This window comes from Martes martes, assembly GCF_963455335.1.
Source record: "Martes martes genome assembly, chromosome: 4".
NCBI classification, from domain to species: Eukaryota; Metazoa; Chordata; class Mammalia; order Carnivora; family Mustelidae; genus Martes; species Martes martes.
Genome location: NC_137891.1, coordinates 114,675,651 through 114,697,324, shown reverse-complemented (window position 1 = coordinate 114,697,324; position 21,674 = coordinate 114,675,651). Strand labels below are relative to the sequence as shown.

Sequence of the window (21,674 nt, the reverse complement as noted above, 5' to 3'; positions counted from 1 at the left end):
GGAAGGAAGATGGCCCCCTTGTCTGTGGGAGGCACTGTGTTAGAAGATGTACATATGTTATTTAATTCTCCTATAAAATATAAAGAGATAGGCATTACTATTCCCTGATTAGAGAAGGGGAACCTGAGAAGCACAGAAGTAGCACATATGGCTGAGAACCTACCACGTGCACACAGTGTGGCAAGTGCTTAAATGAAATACCCAGGAGGCACCTGACAAATGTTTGTTGAAAGACTAAATGAATGAATGAATGAACGAAAACACTGGGCCGTATCTCACAAGAACTCCCACGTGAGTACTATCATCATACCAGTTTCACAGGTAAGGCTACAGACCCTGAATTTAGTTGGGTTCCCCACTATTAACTAGGAGGAATGACAATCAGAAATGGGATTTGATTCCAGCCCCATCAGGCACCAAAACCACGGTTCTTTCTAATCTACCGGGTTGTCTCTGAAGAAAATACTACGGACAAGGCCGTGATAAACCCTTCCCCCTTTCTAAGCATGAATGTATGCTCTTTTAGCAGCAGGTACCTTTTCCTCACAGCACAGGCAGAAGTCACATCTGAGACTGAGAGTTAGGAAATCACAAAGCATGAAACTGACTGGGAGAATAAAAAAGAACATCATGCAACATTACCTAATTGTTTAGTAATGTTGTCATGCATTGTCCAAAATTGGCCTGGAACAGGAGTACAGCCAAAGAGGGGAATATAAACAGATCTTGCACTGGGATGAGCAATCTCAACTCCAGCCTTTCTTATTCATATGAAAAGTGAGGACATTCACAGTGAACTCCAGGAACACATACTCAGGTACAGAAAGAGCCACTGAAGGGTCAGGGCCGAAAGAACAGACACAACTCCAGCAGGGAATTAAAATGTACCGTATGTTTTCGCCTTTCAAAGCATGATTCCCTTTCCTGTTTTTGTTATTCTGAAAATTAAAAACATTTGGTCGGTGTGCCAGGCAGCAAATGCTGTAGACACCCCAGGTCACCAACACCCCTCATGCCATACCAGGGAAAGCAATCAGAACAGCTCTGACTTCAGAAAATCATGGCTGGGCTTTGTTCTCGACACCAAATTAATGGATCACCCTTATACACGATGGTTTATTTGGATCCTCTCAAAGTTAAGGAAAAAAAAAAAAACGACAATAACAAAAAACCCACAGGAACCAGAAACGATTACTTGAAAATTAAGATGTGTATGCTCGTGGCTTTGCCTGCTGCCTCTGATGAGTGTTCATGCACTATGGTACCTAGGGAAGCACTGGCTTTGCTCACTGCTGGATCACACCAAGACCAAAGGCATCCCTCCCCACCAAATACTGAAAACACAAAATCCTCTCCAACTGATACAGTGCAGGTACTGGAAAAGGAATCAGACACAATATTTTTAAAAGACAATGCACAAAAATTTAAATCTACAGAAGAGAAGATAAGGTAATTATATTCTTAAAAATGAGGAGGGGGAGGTTTTTCTTTAACTTGCAATGTGATTTGTGCAGTATTCTGTCAAACAGTTATCTCCTTAAACATACCTGAAAAAGATTTATTTTGGGGTGCCTGGGTGGTGCAGTTGGTTAAGTATCTGACTCCTGGTTTCAGCTCAGGACATGATCTTGGGGTCATGAGATCAAGCCCCATGTAAGGCTCCAGACTCAGCTTAGAGCCTGCTTGAGATTCTCTCTTCTTCTCCTTCCAACCTCTCCCCCCACCCCTGCTCTCTCTCTCTCTCTCAAATAAATAGATCTTTAAAAATTTTTTATTTTACTAAATTTCAACATTCAACTTTTCAGCAAACTAGCTGGTATTTGCCTATCACACCAACCAAATAAACTTAAGTGTATTTCCTTCATGAAAATAATGCTTCGGAAATAGGCTGGGGTTACTTTTCCTGTGTCATTTCACTAACCTCTCCATTAGCGTGATTCTTTTATCAGTGTTTCTCTCTCAGAAGTTAGAAGCAAGCAAAAAGACACGCCAACAGCATGTGTTTATCTCAAAAAGACAAGTCAACAGTATGAGCTGGGGTCAGCTCAATTTTCCACACCTTCCCTAAATACCTAACCCCAAAGTAAGAGCTGATATTCAGTACCATGACACTGAGGCCCTTACAGGATGACTGTCAACATGAAAGGCCCCATTGTGCTCGTTATTTTACACTTGCTCTGACTAGAAACTACACTCATACACTTCAGGAATTTTGCAAATGAGGCAACTGGGTCCAGAGAGGTTAAGGGACTTGCCCAAGGTCACAGTTTGTAAATGGCAGTCAGGACTCCAATCTCGATCTTGACCCCAGAGGCCACGCTTTTAATCCCCACACTGTCTGCCCTTGTCAGGAGAAACCAAGGAACATCCTATTTTACAAAGTGAAAAATAACAGAAAGCTCAGAGAAACAGAAACTTCATAAAAATAACATACGTAAGCACAGCTTAAATCGCTGCCATACATCAAAACAAAGAAATGCTCAACCAACTTACAACAACTTTCAGGTTTCCCTTAACATCGAAAGACTTGATCACCCAGTTGACAGACTTTTTGCACTTCAAGATCAGGATGAGATTTCTGACCACCTCCAGGTCCTTTCGAGAAGGTCTTATGTCAATTATTATATCCACCTGGAAAGCACTGTGAATGGAAAACAAAGGCAAAGTTAGGACCCAGATGCCAGAAAGTTGCAACTATCTCCTCTCTTCCAAGTCTTCATGTTTCCAGTGTCTGGCCAGTTGATTAAAAAGCTGGAGTTGAGCCCAGGCAAATGACATGTGCAAAACAGATTGTTAGTGCACACAAAACAAAACGGTTTTACATAACAATAGACAAATATGCCTGCTGATAATTAGACACTAAAATTTTTCTCCTTCTTGAGTGGGGGAAAAAAAAGATGGTTACTTAATGCATCTACGGTTTGAAATGGACTTGGGCAACCAGAGGAGTTTATTTTTAAAGCAAGTTGTTGCTTTCCAACCTTCAACACCTTCAATGTGTAACTTTTCCAATTTCCTACAAGCTCAAAATCCTTCAAAACCAGAAATTTAAGTGCCAGTTTGGTAATGAAGGTGTCAGGGAGGAGGGAGACCTGGTAGTAAAAAAACAAACTAGGACACTTCAGATAAAATAAGAAGCAAAGGGCTAGAGAATCTGAATCTGAATAGAAGGTTTGCTTAAGCCATTAACATTTGCTACAGAATCATGTCTGCATTTACTTTCCCAAACTTCTGGATATACAGTTATTAATATAAAGAAAACAGATGGTCAACCAAGTGATTACTGGAAAATTGATGAACACAACCCAAACTTCTAAGAATTTCATATAAAAAAGAAATTTTCTTAACCAAACAATAACATTTCTGTCATTCTGAATTTAGAGGACAGTCTTTCTTTCCATTTGGTTTTACACACTTGTAAAGCATATGATGAATGATATACTCAAATGAAGCCTGAGGCTTAATATCTAAGCATATTTGCCAGATTGCTTCGATTCCCATTCTCTTTTAAATTTTCCACAAAATTCTTCATGTGGGATAGAATGGAATCTTCCCAAAACTGATGTGTAGTTTATTCACTTTTGGAAGCAAAAATTTGATTAGAATTTTAACTTTGAAATCCCTCTACAATATAAATTTATATTTTAAGTCACTAGTCCACAGGAATACAGGCTAAAGTGGGAGAAAGAGCCACTTTTCCTCTTTTATTCTCTTTTTTAATTCCCTAATCATTCCTGACAAGGAGAGTTAAATTTTTGGCCCTGAGGCAGGAAGCTGAGGGTGGAAGAAGGAGAAAAAGAACACAAAGTAGAGGCAGGTCATATCTAATGGCTCTCTGGTGTGTCACCATGAAGGGCCACACCTACACACACAGACACACACACATACACCCCCCTCTAAAGCAGGAGTGCAAATGTGCAAGGAACAGAATTTCATTAAAAACAGAATGTTATTAAAATTATAATATATTAATAAGACATATTTTCTAATTTTTCTTATCAGGGATAGCCTCCATCAAGGAGATAATGATGGAGCAAGAGTGAGTTCTGTCCTATAATTAATGTCCGGGAAGTTCACAGGAGGCATCAGAAACTCGTCTAGAATATAGGGGATCTAGAGGCAGATGCAGAAAATAAAATATACCATTGGTGCCTTCACTCCCTTTTTCAAAACTTCTGCTAATTCACCCAAAGCATCAAACCTCATACACAGGTAGGGCTCTATGTCTCTCTGCCTCAAGTCAGCGAAGATCTTTATTTTCATTTCTCTCTTTTTTAAGCTTTTATTTAGTTATTTATCTGAGAGAGAGAGAGAGAGAGAGAGAGAGAGCGCGGGCAAGCGGGGGCGGGGAGGGCAAAGGGAGAGGGACAGACTCTCAAGCACACTCTGGGCTGAGCGTGCAGCCCTATATGGGGCTCAGTTTCATGACCGGGAGACCATGACCTGAGCCGAAACCAAGAACTGGATACTTAACTGGCTGGGCCACCCAGGTGCCCCTTTCATCTTTTCTCAGTTCAACACACACACACACACACACACACACACACACACTCTCTCTCTCTCTCTCTCTCTCTCTCTACTTACCTGTAGGGGTTAGAGTTGGGGGTAATTAACTCAATGATGTGTACTTCCTTATCCTGGGGCTGGCTGGCTATCACACAACCCTCTGCTGCTTTGGGCTGAAGGTACTCAGCAAGGTAATTGAGTGAGAGAAAGTTCTTTCCTATGTTGCATGTGGGAGGGAACACTTGATCTGAAAGTAAAGAAGCACAGGACATCCCGTCAAACCACGGAGCTATGTGGTAACCAGACTCGGAGGGAAGATGACAGTGACACTGAGGAGGTGCAGGACACAGGGAACCAGAAGCCCTAGGAGAGCCTTAGAACTCCTAAGCCACGGCCCTGAAATGCCTCCCATACAGTCGCCAGTGACCTCCTACTGACCAACTCCAGTGGTCTCTCTGGGTCCAAATCTTCTCCTTTCCTGTTCTCTGCGAGACTGCTTTGTCCTCATCCACTTCCTCTGACCTAGTTCTGTCCCTTTCCCTGCCCCCTCCTCTTCTGCCCATTCTTTAAACACCAGCAATCCTCAATTTTGGTGCACACCCATTTGGTACCCCATCCCAGAGATCCTGATTCAGAAGATCTGGGGTGGGGGTGGCGGCCGCCTAGGAAGCTTTCTTTCTGGAAAAGCTCCATAGCTGATTCTGATACAAAACCAAGGCTGAGAACTCTGTTCCTTCCTCAATCCCCATTTTGTATCGTATTCTTCCCAGATGATCTCCATCACTCCCAGGGCTTCGACTCGCACCTAGATCATGACTCCTTTATTGAGCTGCAGACCTGTGCTGCCTCCCATCTACCAAGCACCTAAAAATCCAATAGATATTTCACAGCCCGCATACTCACAACTGAAATCAATCCATCTATCCTATTCCCCAGATATGCTCCCCCACCTTGGATATTTGCTATTAGGAGAACCAACCACCTAATTAATTCTCTGGCCTGCTATGGAGAATTAGTCATTCCCTCATATTTACTCATCACAACACTACAGATCTGAAGACTGAAGGAAGGAGTTTGGGGGAAACAGTGAGGACAGACTTTCACTCTTTCTCACAATCTTAGCACAGGTGACGAATGCTTTGGTAACACTTTACAGTTTACAAGGTGCTTTCACAAATATCATCCCATTGTGCTGGGCGCTGCTCACCACCTCCACCGGGGAAAGCGACACAAGTACCCAGAGTCTGAAGATAGTCCTGCAACGGCACATGCCGTTCACACAGCACTGTGCTTGATGGGATTTCCAGCCAGCGGTTTAAATGTTTAAACAGAACTTGAAACTGCTGGCAGGATGACAGCTGGGACCAGTGTCAGGGAAGTTCTAGGTGTAGCAAACTTTTTTTCAAAAGGGGTAATTAATCAGAGCCCTGGCACTTTAATGAAACAAACTTCTGCCTCTTTCATTTAAGGGACAGGATGCCGGGGTTCAAATGCACATGCAAGTTTCACTCCAGAGAAAGGGATCGGCCCAGGAGGTCCCCAGATTGGGCTGATGCTGCCCTGCTCCCAACCCCCACCAAGCCTGCGTCGCCTCCCTTGGGCCGAGGTCCATAGCACACATGGCAGCATCCTGGCTCCAGGAACCGTGGCGCCCTCAGCACCAGGCCTGGACCAGATGGGACCAGAGGAGCTCATGAGGCCCCAGCAGGCAGGCTCTTCACCCTGCATTCCTCCCTACAGACCCCCTCAGAGAGAAGAGGCCAGGGCTCCACTGACTCCAGCGGCTGGAGCAGTCTCCTCTTGCCAGTCCTGGCCGCATCTGCTGAGTGTTTTGCCAGAGGAACAGACGAGGAACGCACACTGTGCAGCTGCAGGCCTGCGGATGCCTCCCCCAGATCACAGGACGGAAAATGATACTGGGGTGGCAAGACTGAAATGGAATCAAGACTCAGAGGGGATGTGTATGGGTCAGGGACAAGCTAGTCTGGAACTCAAGAGAGTTCCTGGGACTCTGGCCTATTGCTCCATCCAGTCCACAGGTGTGCCCAGATTGCACCTGGCGTAGAGCAAGCACACGGCATAGGTTTCCTGAATGGACAAACAATGATGTGAGATTGGAGACAAATGACAAAAAACTCATGCACATTGTGACCCTCCGAAGCCACTAAGAAAAGTTTGTTTAAAAGTTGTGTTATTAAGGGCTCAAGTCCCAGAGGCCATTGTCGCTAAGCTGAATAAGCTGATCACTTTCTGTTGTGTGTACATGTGTGTATATGAGTTCTTTTTCCCCTGAACGACCTTCTGCACGCCTGGCATCAAAACTTAGACCAACTGCCAAGTAGAAAGGAAACCACAAAGGGGAATCCCCGGGTAGAAAACCTGGCAAGTTTTGGGAGGAGGGGGGAGTCACATGCTTATTTGTATTTTAGGAAAGGACTGACAAATAACTTTGCAACCCAGAATGATATAATCTGAGAATGGGGGGTGGGGTGGGGGGGTGGGTGGTGGTGGTAATGCAAACTCCTTATTTTCCTCCTGTGGAAAGTGAGACTTAAGTGGGAAATCAGAGGGTTGCTTGAAGTTTCACAGCTGGGATAAGAACTGAAACTCCTCAATTCTTCCACTCTAGGTATGCAGGTCACAGTCACAGTTCTCCAATGTTAGCATGTATCTGAATCACCAGGCATGCTTGTTAAAACTCAGATGGCTAGACCCCACCCCCAGAGTTTTCAATCTGGTTGGTCTTGGGTGGGCCCAAGAATTGGCATTTCTAACAAGTTCCCAGGTGATGAAGATGCTACTGGGGTGGAACCATATCTGAGAGCCACTGGGGATACAGCAAGAGGAGGCTCATGGGCTGCGATCCCTGGATTCAAGCTAGGTAGAGACAAGTCAGGTTCTGGGGAGCTGGCTCATGAGTCCCGCTCAGCAGAGCCTGATCCATGGTAATAGGCAACATAACCTTGTGGTCCACCAACCCAACCAAGGACCCTCATTTCCCCCAACTGCTCTTCTCCATGTTGTCTACCAGGGACTCATACCCAGCTGGTGGCTGGAATCAAGTTTCAGGGGCTCCAAAGGGGTTATTAAGGAGTCACCGGTTTTTACTGGACTAGACACCACGTCCTCTAAGTTCTTCCCTGACTCAGCGTGTGGCCCTGGGGACATCACTTAATCCCTCACTCTCAAGGCAGGCAACAGCTACACATTAAAGTTCATGCACTGTCAAGAGAACAGGTCAACATTCTAAATGTTACTGTAATACCTTTTCTTATTCTAACAAATTCTGGGTAATCAGCATTCTTTGATACTACTAGAGTTCTGCTTCAGAAATGCAGACCACTGTGGGGGTGTGTGTGGCTTAGAACCTTTGTTAAAAGAGGTTCTTCATTTTGTTCCAATGGGACTTGACTTCTATAAGCTACCTGACCACCCTCAGAGTCCAGTAACAAACTTCAACTTTTTGAACCCAACACACATCTAAAACTCTTCTCTCTGCAAAACAAATCTTCCCATCTGGGTGCCTACTTGCATTTTTAGGATGCGCTTACTTGGCTAAGACTTAATATACGGCATCAGGAAACAAGCATTTGACTCAGGAGTCAGGAAACCTGGGTTTGAATTCTGGCTTTGCCCCTGGCTAACAATGTGGATTTGAGCAAGCTAGCTTCACCAACCACTAACCCCTCTGTAAAATGGTGGAAATAATGGTTTCCTCCTAGGATTACTGGCGAGGTTAAGTGGGGTCCAGGGGAAAGGCACCTGTCGTGGCCGTGTTGTAGCCTCTGCACATAGCACACACTCCAACATCAGTGTCCTCCTTTCCTGCACCCGTCACACAGCCCAAGTATAAGAATGGGCCGTGAACAAGCACTCCATAACCCGTGCTGTGCTGTCATGTAGCCTGTGAAAGGGGTGACACGTGCTGCTGAATTCAACAGAAAGCAGATGGACGCTGAAGACGAGACATGCGGTTTTCACATCACCACCTGACTACAAGAACTCATTCACGGGAGTTGTTATTTCTAGTAACTCAGGGGGGCTCCAAATATGCTCAACTAAAAATAATGATGAAAGAAGTTATTTTTAAAAATGGGCCTTTAAGCTGACTGACCAGATATTTATATCCCTCTGCAAGGCAAGGAAATTAAAATGGACCATCTCTTATCAAGGCCACACAGTTCCTTTCTCCAGTAATTTTGTCCTTGTAACTGGCGTAAGTTTTAAAAATATACTCAAACACTTTTCCTCTGCTATTGTCCAAAATCTCACCAATGTTTCGAGACCATAAACTAACATTGGATTCCAATGTTTGCAGATTAACAGGTTTGCAGGTTAACAGCCCTAACTGTTGACTCCTTCCGGCAACCTCTCCTTTCCATTGGCGATCACCTCCTTTCCCTCACCTCAGATTCTCACCCTTCAGTTACTCTGACTTCTGTGCATGGATGTCTTCTAAACCCTACACCACAACCTCCTCCTCTCTCAACCATGTTATTCCCCATTTCCTACTTGGCTGTTACCAGGCCTGTTTCCTCAGAAGGAAAAAAAGAGAAGGAGGGAGCGTGAGGGGAGCAGGCCCAATGATCTCCCGGGTCCCTGCCAGCTCCAACATTCTGTAATTCTAGGATTCCTTGCCCTAACCACCTGGTCTCTGAAAAGAAAACAACTGAGTGTCATAAATCAGTCATTAATTGAAACCACATAAAATTTACCTTCTCCCACTTTAATATAAATGTTTCTTGCTATCTTGAGTTCAGTGAATGAAGTGACTGCTCCGTACTCCTTTCGAGCCCAGTTTAACAGATGTTCGTTTCCATGGGGGAAGCTCCTTTCTTCTGTTTCTGCTGACAAGGAAAAGTTTCCTGATGAAAACTGGACTGTGGACCCCTGAGACACCTAGAGGAAACAGAATAGAATAGAAGAGAGGAACATATATATTTATTGTTGAGCAGTCACAGGGAGCTGAATCATAATTAAAGAGAGCACTTATCAACCAATGGGTATTTGTCAATCTATCTTCTTCTCTTTGTTACACAGGCCGATCATCTTTTTTCAGCAGCTGATTCAAGAAAACAGTCCCAAGGCTACTTCTCCCAGGAAACAACAAAGCTACCAGTGACGCAGGATGTCCCTAAGAATTTTGAAAGAACTCTCTGAGAGACCACAGAGTGCATCGTGAATGATCATTGCTGTTTTTTTCTGATATCTACATTGCAGTAATTTCAAGTAACAGGTTTCAAGTCAAGTGGAAAGCCTTGATGAGTGCTGTCGTGGGTTTGTAGTGGCCTTCAAGATCAGGACAAGCAATCCAAAGTCCTGCTAGCAAGTAAACTTGACTTTCAGGTCGTCCATGACCACAGCATCTACCAAAAGTCAACCACCATGGAGACACAGCAAGAATCCCCCTTTGGTTTACGTTCTCTTAAACAGGGAGATAAAAAAAGAATGACTGGAGACTGCCAGTCTTCTATCACATTACACTGCTTCCTAGAAGTGAGTGAGATGCATGTATGCTACCGTTTATTTTGAAGACCCCCAAATACCCACAGATAATGAAGTGAAGAGGCCGCTGGACTGATCCCAGTACAACTTTCAGGATGATTTATGCAAGTACCACATTCTTGCTCGATGTATTTAGATAATCGCTGACCTAGCACATCATGGTATATATAATTAACACATACAAAGGAAGAAAATTATCATCTTGTTGCTGCACTGTAATCAAATTTAGTTGGTGAAAATGTGCACGTCATCTTTACTGGCTAGCATTTGCAAAAATAAATGATTTTATGAATGTCAGGGTGAAACCTCAAATTGTCAGCAAAAATGTTCATAAATTCCCAAATTCCCAAGTCACACAACTATAAATGTGTTAAATTTCACATTAACAATTTACCACTAACAAAAAACACAACAGTTTCTGAAGGGATTATAAATAACCGACCAAAGGCAGAGTGAGAGCAGGAATTTTGCTTATGGTTCTATCGCTTACAGCAGTGTTTTCAAGCTTAATGTACATACAAAATGGTACTTATCCTAACTATTGTGCTGGCCTTAACAGTTTCTATTCAATTATATGTATGTACAGTAGTCTCCCCTTATCTGTGGGGCACACCTTCCAAGACCCCCAGTGGATTCCTGAAACTATAGACAGTACTGAACCCCATGTACACCATGTTTTTTCCTACACATATAATACCTATAATAAAGTTTAATTTATAACTGACACACAGTAAGATATTAATAAAAATTAGTAATAAAACAGAGGAATTAAAACAATATGTTATAAATAAAAGTTATGTGAATGTGGTCTTCTTCAAAACATCTTATTGTACTATATTCGCCCTTCTTCTTGTGATGATGTCAGATTATAAAATGCTTATATGAGGAGGGACTCCTCGGTGGCTCAGCTGGTAAAGTGTCTGACTCTTGATGTCAGCTCAGGTCATGACCTCAGGGTCATGAGATCGAGCCCCATGTGGGGCTCCACGCTCATTGGGAGGCTGCTTGAGATAGTTCTCTCTCTCCCTCTGCTCCTCCTCCTGCATGTGAGCTCGCTCTCTCTCACTAAAATAAATAAGTAAATCTTTAAAAAAAAATTCCTACATGAGGAGATGAAGTGAGGCTAATGATATAGGCATTGTGATGCAGTGTTAGGCTACCAGTGACCTCCTGACAATTTGTCAGGAGGAGGACTGTCTGCTTCTAGACCGCAGCTGACCACCAATCAAAGAAACCACGGAAAGTACAACGGCAGGTAAGCGGGCACTACTGTATTTTTTTAAATGCCAGCAAAGAAGTTCTTCACCAGGTTGATTCCATGACCTACTGATGCTATGGTCTCACTCTTGGCTGAGAAGTAGAAGCATTTAAGAGCTTCTGAATATCCTGAGGTCCAGGCCACACCCCAGACCAATTAGAATCTTAGGGATGGGACTCCGACATCAGAATATCTTAAGGGTCCCTGAGGGATTCCCAAGCTCAGCCATGGTGGAGAAGCCCTGCCTTACTTGGTACCGAGTGATCCATAGTTTAAAAAGTGTTATCATAGGTCAGGGGCAGTGTGGGTACCTTGCAGCTTCCTTGATACCAGTGGTTCTTAACTGGAGTGATTTCTGTCCCCCTGGGGACTTTTGGCAATGTCTGGAAATATTTTTTTATTGTCACAACTGGGAGGAGGGGCTGTCTTGTGAACAGAGTCCGGGGTGCTCCTCAGCATCCCTGCCCCCCATTCTACAACTGCAGCCCCCACAAGCAAGAATTAGCCAAAATGGGGGCGCCTGGGTGGCTCAGATGGTTAAGCATCTGCCTTTAGCTCAGGTCATGATCTCCAGGTCTTGGGATCAAGCCCTGCCTTGGGCTCCCAGCCCAGCGAGGAGTCTGCTTCTCCCTCTGCCTGCCTCTCCCCCTGCTTGTGTGCTCTCCCCCTCTCTCTCTCTCTCTCTAATGAATAAATAAAATCTTTAAAAGAAAAGAAAAAAAAAAGAATTAGCCAAAATGTCAATAGTACTGTGACTGAGAAATGCTGGTCTACACTATGAAATGACTGCACATTAGTAACATTCAAACATCTACTGGATCCCCAGGTTGGATCCCCAAATCGACAGCCCTCTCTACGCTAGAAGTTGGGCTGTCCGGTACTTAATAAAGAATAAGACAAGCTTCCCTGTTTGTACTGGCCCGGGAAGCTGAGAACTAATCATTACTAAGCTGGACATAAATGTTGACCTCTAACATATGTAGTTACCCCCTCCTGCACACCTACTATCAGGTTCCACGAAGTGCTCCAGGGTGTGATAATGACATTTGCTAAATGTCCTGATGCCAGTTATATACAAGCAAAACCAGTGCGGACAGTTTAGCTCTGCCCTTGTTTTGACAATGCCTAAGAAAAAGTTCCCAAACTGTTTACCTGTCAACCCTCGTATAAATCCTCCAAGGCTTAGCTACTCACCAACACTGAACTCCAGAGTTTATCTGGTTTTTATGACTTAAGAGCTGTAGCAAAACCTTCTTTCCACCGAAAAGCACTTGTGCTAATGGAGGCTAACGGACTTGTGATAAAAAGTCATTTTTATCAAGCCTGTCACTGAGAAAAACCCACAACAGTGCAAAGGCTTTTGTCCCTCTGCCAGCACAGTTCTGAATGTTTAGGCAGGCACCTTGGATGCTCCTCTCTTTTGTGCTCATCACGGGACAGCTATAAAATAAAGCACTTGAGTATTAAGCGTTTTACAGAGACTGCATTCCTTCAGAGTGGAAGGCGGGCTCTACCGTGTCAGTAAGAGAAGAAATAGGGAGCAACTTCAAAATGTATGCTCAAGTCACAGAAAAGCAATCTGATGGCATGGCCGATGCTTCAAGAAGAGTCAACTCCTGGCCAAGTACCGTCAATCCAGCTCAGGTCTGTGTTCTGCCGGGGCCAGCAGCAACTCGGCTCACTCACAGCTGAGGAATTTGGAGAAGGAGTGAACTGCCACTCCTCAGGCACATTCCAAGGAGAAGAAAGCAAAGCTGCCAGAGGCCGTGAAGCGTCCCTGACTGCAGGTCAGTGGAAATTTTCTGCTATGGCAAGGGGTTCGTCAGCACTCCTGACCACCCGCTCTCCTGGCTCAGACAAAGCTGGACGCGACAAAGGCCTCCCCCAACCCCCACTGAGCTTTAGAAGGTAATGTTATTTCCATCCGATCCTTGGACGACCTGTGAGCGAGGCCACCATGATTTCCACAGCAGAGAAGAAGAAACCTCTGAGAAGCTGCGGGCCTACCCAAGGTCAGAGAGTCAGCACTGGAGCAAGACCAGAACAGGAGACTTCTGACTCCTGGTCACAGCCGGCCTCTGCTCCAATCCTGCCAGAAAGAAGACCTCATCAGCTCCCAAGGCAGATTCTGTTCTATCCGTAAGCTTTGCCTTCGGCCCACGTGTCGGAGCTCTGCCTTCCAGACCAAGAACTCCTTCTTCTTCTCTCCCTGAGACAAGCCTTCAAATGTTGGAAGATGTCCTTTGACCCCGATCATGACTTTGGTTCTTCAGGGCACTATTTCCAGCCCCCCTCAACAACTCCCCAGATATTGTGGTTCTCAGAGCTTTACCAGCATAGTCTCGGAAACACAGTGCCTGAGACAAGACTTGGGGTTTGGGGTGTGGTCCGACAAAGGCACTGTGATGGTTAATTCTGTGTCAGCCTGACAGGGTGCCCAGAGTATTGGTCAAACATGATTCTGAGTATTTCCGTGAGGGTGTCTGTGCATGATATTAACATTTACATCAGCAGACTGAGTAAAACAGCCTGCCCCTCCTATCAAGTGTGGGCCTCCAATCAGTTGACGGGCTGGCCTCTCCCTCTGAGTAAGAGAAAATCTTCTGCTTGACAAGCTCATCTCCTTCAGACTGGGACATAGCTCTTCCTGCTTCTACAGTAGCCTGCTGGCCTTCGGATTCAAATTGAAGCAGACTCTGAGGATCTGGGGACTTGCCAGCCTCCATAATCATCCAAGCTAATTCCTTAACATACATCTCTTTCTACATATATGTGGACCCTTAACAAGGCCCAAAATCACATTAAGCTTTTCCATCAACTGAACCTTGCTGGTATCTCATATTCATTAATTTATACTTTAAACATACTTGTGACAAATATTTATTGAGCACCTGCCTCCCCTATGCCAGGTACCACTGGAGATGCTGGGATAATAGTACAGAAGGTAACAGACAAAACTCCCCATCCTCGTGGAGCTTACAGTCTAGTAAGGAAGTCAGAGGAGCACAATAAGTCAGTCAAATATGCAATATCCTAAGAAGTGCTGTGCAAAGAGGAGAGGAGAAGGTTTAAATGTTGTCATGGGAAAGTCCAACTGAGGAAGTCATTGAGCAGTTAAATCCCTAAGAGAGAGAGACAGCAAGCCCTGCGGATGGATGTAAGGAAAACATCTGTGGCTGGGACAGCCGCAAGTGTACAGGTGGGGCGAGGGCGAGTGGGGAGGCTCGTGTGGCCAGAGCACTGGGATGGGCGTTGCGGGAGGGCACAGGGAGGTGAAAAAGTCAGAGAGACCAGGAGTCCCATCTGACCTTACCCTTACGGTAAGGACTTACAGTGTTTAGTCTGGGTGAGATGGGCCACCACTGAAGGTTCATCAAAACAACTAACAAATGCTTTAACAGAATTACTCTGGCTGCTATGGCCAGTCTAGACTGAAGGGAGACAAGAGCACGAGGCCAGGAGTAGACTTCTGCAATAATCCTGGGGAGAAAAGGTAGCATCTCATGCCAGGGAGGTGATGGAGGAGAGGGTGGGACCTAAGTCCCCAGGTCTTTATTGGGTCGAGGCTTTCGGCATCCCTCCCTTATACCAGTAACTCTTTCCTATAAATACAGAGTCTTATATTTATTCCTTGGACCCATATTCGAAGACTGTGGAGAACACATAAAAATCCTCATTCTGTTGGCTGTCAACATCGCTGTATTTCATCTTTGTACCTTCTACACTTTCATCTGAATCCCTGAGCGGTGGACTACGACCAGGCTAAGGTCTGTGGCCTTTCAGGTACACCCCCGTGCTGACCCCAGCATGTTGAAGAGCATCCGCTGGGGTCGCAGGTCCTCCAGCATCTACAAAGGAACCCCCCAGAACTGTCCTCATCTCATCTCATCTCTGAGGGCATCATGCTAGAACCTGCCCGGGGACACGGTCTTTCACTGTCGTCCCTCCACCGGTCAGCGTCCTCGCCCCTGCTTCATCTTCATGGCATATTACCCTCATTAGAGTCTGGCCTGGGTTAACGTCTGTGGAAGGATATAGATGTAAAGAGAATAACGATAACCAAATATATTTTTTCTAAGACAAAGAGGGGTTATAATCACAACTGCAAAGAAAATACCGACATGAGTGAATATGAAATTGTTTTTTGTTTGTTTGTTTGTTTAAGATTTTATTTATTTATTTGACAGAGAGAGATCACAAGTAGGCAGACAGCAGGCAGAGAGAGAGGGGAGGAAGCAGGCTCCCCGCTGAGCAGAGAGCCCGATGGAATTGTTTAAAAAAAAAATGTTAAGAGCAAGGATTTTATATTTGGATAAAACAGCAGAAACCTTCCAATGCTATTTATTGCATCCCCCATTCTCCACCTTAGCTGTAGGTACTCGCCGTGCTACCACCCCATTTTTGGCTCTAATATCTCAAGCAAGCTATAGCTCAGGGATCACAGTCACCTCCTATCCTCCAAGCTGCCAATCCTATCTCCTTCTTCCACCCTGGCACCTGAGAGATCTTTCTAAAAAGTCCACACATGATGATGTGAGATAGTATTAAGCATCTTAGCTGGCATATGACCAGAGAGGGTCTCTGCCTGCCCCACTCCCCATCGCTCCCCCATCTCCTCACCATATGGGATCACTCAGCGGCAGACACATCCTACTGCTTCAGGCTCCTGAGTCTTTCTACGCCCTGCTCCCCACCTGGACCGCTCGCTCCTCCCAAGCCTCCCAGACTCCCCTCCTTTCCTCAGAGTGGAGTGGGGCACAGATGCCTTGTCACACCTCTCATTGAGCCCCTCTCTCACAAGAACCATGACTGTTTATCACCAAAACTGACAGAACAACAACACCAGGAGAGCCACAAGAGCGCCCTGTTCATTCTAAATTTCCCGGGCCTGGCACAGAGCTTGGCACAAAGCAGGGACTCAGGAACTGCTCGTTGAATGGAACTCAGTCCTGTCATTTCCAGGAAAGGATATGCCATAATTTCTTCATTCCTGTAACCCGAACTCCTTACTTCCCTCACTGCCCGGGAAATGATCTCTTAGCCAACCTCTAAACCCCATGGTTTGCTTTTTCACCCAATAACTCCAACTAAAAACCAATTATTAAATCATTCAGTAGTTCCACGTCCTTCCCTCCCCCACCCCCCAATTCAGTGAACTTTCCTCCTGCTTGCTAATTAAAACCCAATCCTCTGACATTCCCTGACATGACAAACGTCTTCCTGTGGGAATGAACAGAGCGCTGAGCTACAAGAATCCTGATCCTTAGCAAGTGAGTGTCTGCTGAAGGGGCAAACGGGAAGCACTTTACGGCCCAACAACCCCTGGGCTGCCGAGGGGCACACGGAGCTACCTCCCCTCCTGAATGCTCGTCCCTACTTAAACCATGCATGACATTTGTATTTTCGATTCTGGTTATGCTACCAGATTTTTTTTTAAAGAGCAGAACATTACTCTATCTGCCAGTGCTGGGAGTTTTATGACAAGAACTTACAGCTAGGCAACGAGAGCCAAGTTTATTATTTTTTCTGGATCAGATTCAACAACCTTGTCCAAAAAGAGCAAGAAAAAAGCAAAAGAGGCAACCAACCCTTTTGTTTCCACACCTGCGTTTAAGCTTTAACTCTTAAAGTCCTAAGCAGATCCACGGAAGCCTCAAGATTTATCTCCCAATCCCAAGCAAAGTGAACAAATCTGGGCTGATGGGTGCAGTCACCATTTTCCTGGAACAGGGGTTCTCTGTTTTAGCACTTAACTCAGCCCAGCAGCTGACTCAGAGGCCTGGGGGTTGCCTCACAGTATCCCTCTGGGCCTCCCCCAAGCTGGTCTGGTCTTCAGTGAGGGAGGAGATGGAAACTTTGCTGAGGATGGTGCCATCCCATAAGTACTCACCTCATCCTGTCCCCTTCTTCCCAGCTCCCTGCCCTCACCTAACAAAGAATGCTCCCAGGCCAAGGATCCTGATAAAGAAGACTCACCTCAAGTTTCACCTCACCCTCTTCAAGGCCACTCCCTGTTACCTTCTCATGGGGCCTATTTAAAATTACACTCCAACCGGCCAGCAGCCCCACTCTAGCAATCCCGATGCCCCGTGCCCAAACGTGCTTCCCATGTTCTTATTGCTATTAGATTGAATAGTCACCTTCCAAACTATCAAATACTTTACTAATTTATTATGCTTATTGACCATCCCCACCCACCAGCACGGAAGCTCCCTCAGAGCCTGGTATCTTCGTCTGCTTTGTTCGTGGGGCTATCCCAAGCACCTACAACAGGGTTGTGCATAGAAAAGATACTCAAGAAGTACTTGTTGGGAGCACCTGGGTGGCTTAGTCATTAAGTGTCTGCCTTCAGCTAGAGTCATGATCCCAGGGTCCTGGGATCAAGCCCCACATTGGGGGCTCCCTGCTTCTCGGGGAGGCTGCTTCTCCCTCAGCCACTCCCCCTGCTTGTGTTCCCTCTCTCGCTGTGTCTTTCTCTGTCAAATAAATAAACAGAATCCAAAAAAAAAAAAAAAAGTATTTGTTTATTGAATCAATGAATCTTGAGGTCTGATTAACTGGTAGTTCTGAAGTTCTGTCAGAGAAGGATTCAGAAGTCATTCATATAGAGAAGCAGTGGAGAAACAAGGAGTGCCATGACCAGTCACATGTCTGCCAGTGGCTTGGGGCAGTCTGTACTTGTTCCACAGCTGCCCAAAACAGTGGCCACTAGCCACATGCCACCACTGCTCACTTGAAATATGGCTAGGGAAACTGACCTGTGTTGTAAGGGCACCAGCATCTGTACTGTGTTGTACGGCACAAGAAAAAAAGTAAAGAAATCTCAACAGTTTTTTTATTGATTACATGTTAAATGATATTATTTGATTATGCTGGGCTAAATTACATATGCCATTACAATTAATTTCACTTATTTCTTTGACCTTTTTAAAAGATTTATTTTTTTGAGAGAGAGCTAGAGAGAGAGAGACAGCATGAGCCTGTGCAAGCACCAGAGAGGGGAGGGGCAGAGATAGAAAACGACTCCCCACTGAGCAGGGAGCCCAAAGGGAAACTTAATCCCAGGACCCTGAGATCATGACCTGAGCCAAAGGCAGATGCTAAACCAACTGAGCCACCCAGGTACCCCATTTGTTTTACCCTTTTAAAAGCACTAATAGAAGATTTTAAATTGCCTCTGTGGTTCACATTTTATTTCTACTGAACAGCACTGCTCTAGAACTCCCAATATGACCATAAGGAAGCACTGATAATACCCATCTATCCATCTGCTTCTTGATCTGCTCTCAGAATGTAAACTAATGTCAAGAAGCCTCCTCAAGCCCAATACTTCACAAAGTGTGTTCCTTAGATCACTTTAATCATCCTGCAGTTTCTGGGATGGGGAGGAATGTAGGGTCCAGGAAATTGCATTATAACCTTCTTCCCACCACCCCATGATTCCAAGGCATACTCGAGGATCAGCGCTCTAGGCGCTAGATACACATATTATTTAAATTCCAAATAATCTTTGTCAAGCATGAACAGGATTGCATACAGATTGAGCAAGAATCCTCTCCTCTGCACTGGTAGAAAAAAGAAAGGGGGGGGAAAAAAAGCCCAGCGGAAGAGCGTAAAGCCAAGTCATGGATGGAGTCACCTTCCTGCACATCTAAAAAGAAAGAAATGGGCCTTGTGAAATCAGAGGAGCCATAGCTCCCCAAAGATAAAGAAAAGCCGGCTGACATCTCGGAGGAAAATGTGTTCCAGGAACCGCACACACACCCACCCCATGGCTCAGCTGTGGTCCATTTGGAGCTTGAGTTATCAGTCGGGTGAATGCCTGCTATTGAGGCTGTCTAGCTAGCTCTTTGCGGCTGCTCTGCTCTGCTTGCACACCCAGCTTCACATATTTACATGACTTTGGCATTGGTCAAGGGGCAGCGCATAGACAATCAAGATCATCTCCTCTCCTACTTCTTTCTGGCCCTACCCCCAACTTTCACCATTCCTATTCCCTTCCCCTGACTCCTGTGCAGACAAATCTCTTCTTGGAGTTGTCTGCTTAGGAAAAATAGAGCAAAACAAGAACAACAAATAAGGCAAAGAAAAACACACCCGTATTTCCAAAACACCTGCTGTGTCAAGTATACGAGTTCCATTCTTGAGGAAAAAAAGACATAAAGTAGAACAGGCATTTCTCTAGAATTTAGGTTTATATGTAAATAGGATCTCTACAGATGGGCCCTAGGACTCATAACAGTGTCCACACAGAAAGGCATTGAGATTATGCTTTGCTGTATTTTGTGCACAAAGTCCAGTAAAAACAAACTCACATAAAGTACTGAAACAGTACTGAGATACTTACCTCCCAAATGAGGACTAAACCCTGCACTCTGAAAGAGGAAAAAAAATCACACACTCTCCCTACCCAATTCCTGGGAGGGCTGTGCTTGCCCATTTCCTCCAAAGCCACGTGATATGAAATGTGATCTGAAACCTGTTTTCTATTAACCATATAGCATGACTCAATGTTTTTTTTTTTAAGTTTGTTTTAAAGAAATAATAACTTCCATGCCCAGAACCTACAGTCATAATTTGTAATGCTACATATTCATGAGCCATGTGATTATGGTATTTGCCAACCGTGCATTCAAGAAACACAAGTCCATGCAACCATTTAAAAATTCTTGGGTGTTTTTTATTTTGTATCTACAACCAGATTACTTTCTTCTACTAAAACGACGTAAAACATACTCAACGCTTTTTCTCAAAGCATTCATGACGGTCACCCTCTGCTTTTAATTTTTATTTTTGCTGAACTAGAAAGAACTAAAGGACTGAAAGTGCCCTCTGTTCTTAACACCCAACATGTTTGCACATGTCCAAGAAGAAAGCTCTGAGATGCTGCCATATGAGTATAAACATGCACAAACTGGAATGTGGGCCACTACAAAAGCAATACTCAAATCTCCCATGGCGATGTTACAGAAATGATAGTATATGTGAATATACAAAGAGAAGCAAAATATGTCACTCCACCTGAAATACAGATTCAGTCCACACAAGTTACCAAGTTAATGAAGCATGAGCTGCTTTATAATGTACAGTTTTCCATAACAGTCCCAGGCCACACAGGGACCCTCGACGGTCTTAGAAAATGAGCTCTCCAGACTCCTAAATTTACTCTTTCTCATCTGCCAATGTTAGCAGGATTTTAGGATGAGCATGACCCAAAATTTAAAGTACATGTGCCATCTAAAGGGTATTTTTCAGGGGAGCCTGGGTGGCTTAGTCAGCTGAGTGTCCAAATCTTGGTTTCAGCTCAGGTCATGATCTCAGGGTCATGAGATCAAGCCCCACATTGGGCTCAACACTGACCCTGCCTAAGATACCCTTCTCCTGGGGCACCTGGGTGGCTTAGTGGCTTAAAGCCTCTGCCTTCAGCTCAGGTCATGATCTCAGGATCCTGGGATCGAGCCCCACGTCGGGCTCGCCACTCAGCGGGGAGCCTGCTTCCCTTCCTCTCTCTGCCTAATTGTGATCTCTGTCTGTCAAATAAATAAATAAAAATCTTAAGAAAAAAAAAAAAAGATTCCCTTCTCCCTCTGCACCCCCAGCCTGGCACTCACGTGTGCATGTATCTGCATGCATGCTCTCTCCTTCCCTTAAAGAAAAAAAGAAAAGAAAAGAGAGAGAGAGAGAGAGAGAGAGAAAGGAAGGAAGGAAAGGGAGGGAGGGAGGGAAAAGAAAAAGTAAGGGGTATTTTTCAGGAAAAAATAAAACGTTGGCATTATTACTATTACTTGCCTCGATTCTCGATCTATTTTTGCCCTCCAAATGTACTTCTGGGAAATCCCTCACCAGGAAAGATTTTTCTTTTTTTCTTTTAAGTTACATCCAATCTGCCAACCCGGGTTCAAATGGACACAAACAGAAATTTACAAGTGCATGGCTCCAAATAGGTTCTTAGAATTCCCTTTACAGAGTTCCTCCTGATCAAGATCGATCATCTAAGTTCCATTCTATAGACAAGGAAATTAACACTCAGAGAAGCTACAGGATCTGCCTGAGCCACACAGCTGGTAGAAAGCAGAGCTGACAACAGAACCACAGACTTTCTTTCCCACTAGAGAGCTGTTTTACTCCACTATCATGGAGCAGTCAGCTACTGAACTCAAGAACTCGGCAGAGCTGGGTGGACAGAGCCCCACTTTAGCCCCCTAGCAATAGAACACCGGGAGATAATAACCAAGAAAATCCTTACTGATCACTTACCAAGTGAACAAACCTCTGTTTGTGGAAATGGATTCCCTCATGTTAAAATGTGGAAAATAACAGGACCCACTTCACTGGCTTCTTACAAAGGTTAAATAAGGTAATATACGTAAACTGCTTGGAAGAGGGCCTCGCTCTAAGTGTTTAT

The 21,674-nt window shown here is 44.8% G+C and overlaps 1 protein-coding gene across 2 annotated transcripts in view; it reads right to left on the bottom strand.

Moving 5' to 3' along the window:
- Positions 1-21,674, bottom strand: part of TGFBR3 (transforming growth factor beta receptor 3) — a 195,393-nt gene that overhangs the window by 40,486 nt on the left and 133,233 nt on the right. For both annotated transcript variants that reach the window (XM_080800856.1, XM_080800857.1), the window contains exons 5-7: positions 9,222-9,405; positions 4,585-4,753; positions 2,494-2,641 (exon numbers count right to left, since the gene is read on the bottom strand). In XM_080800856.1, the coding sequence (XP_080656982.1) occupies positions 2,494-2,641; positions 4,585-4,753; positions 9,222-9,405 (501 nt within the window). The remainder of the gene's footprint in view (positions 1-2,493; positions 2,642-4,584; positions 4,754-9,221; positions 9,406-21,674) is intronic.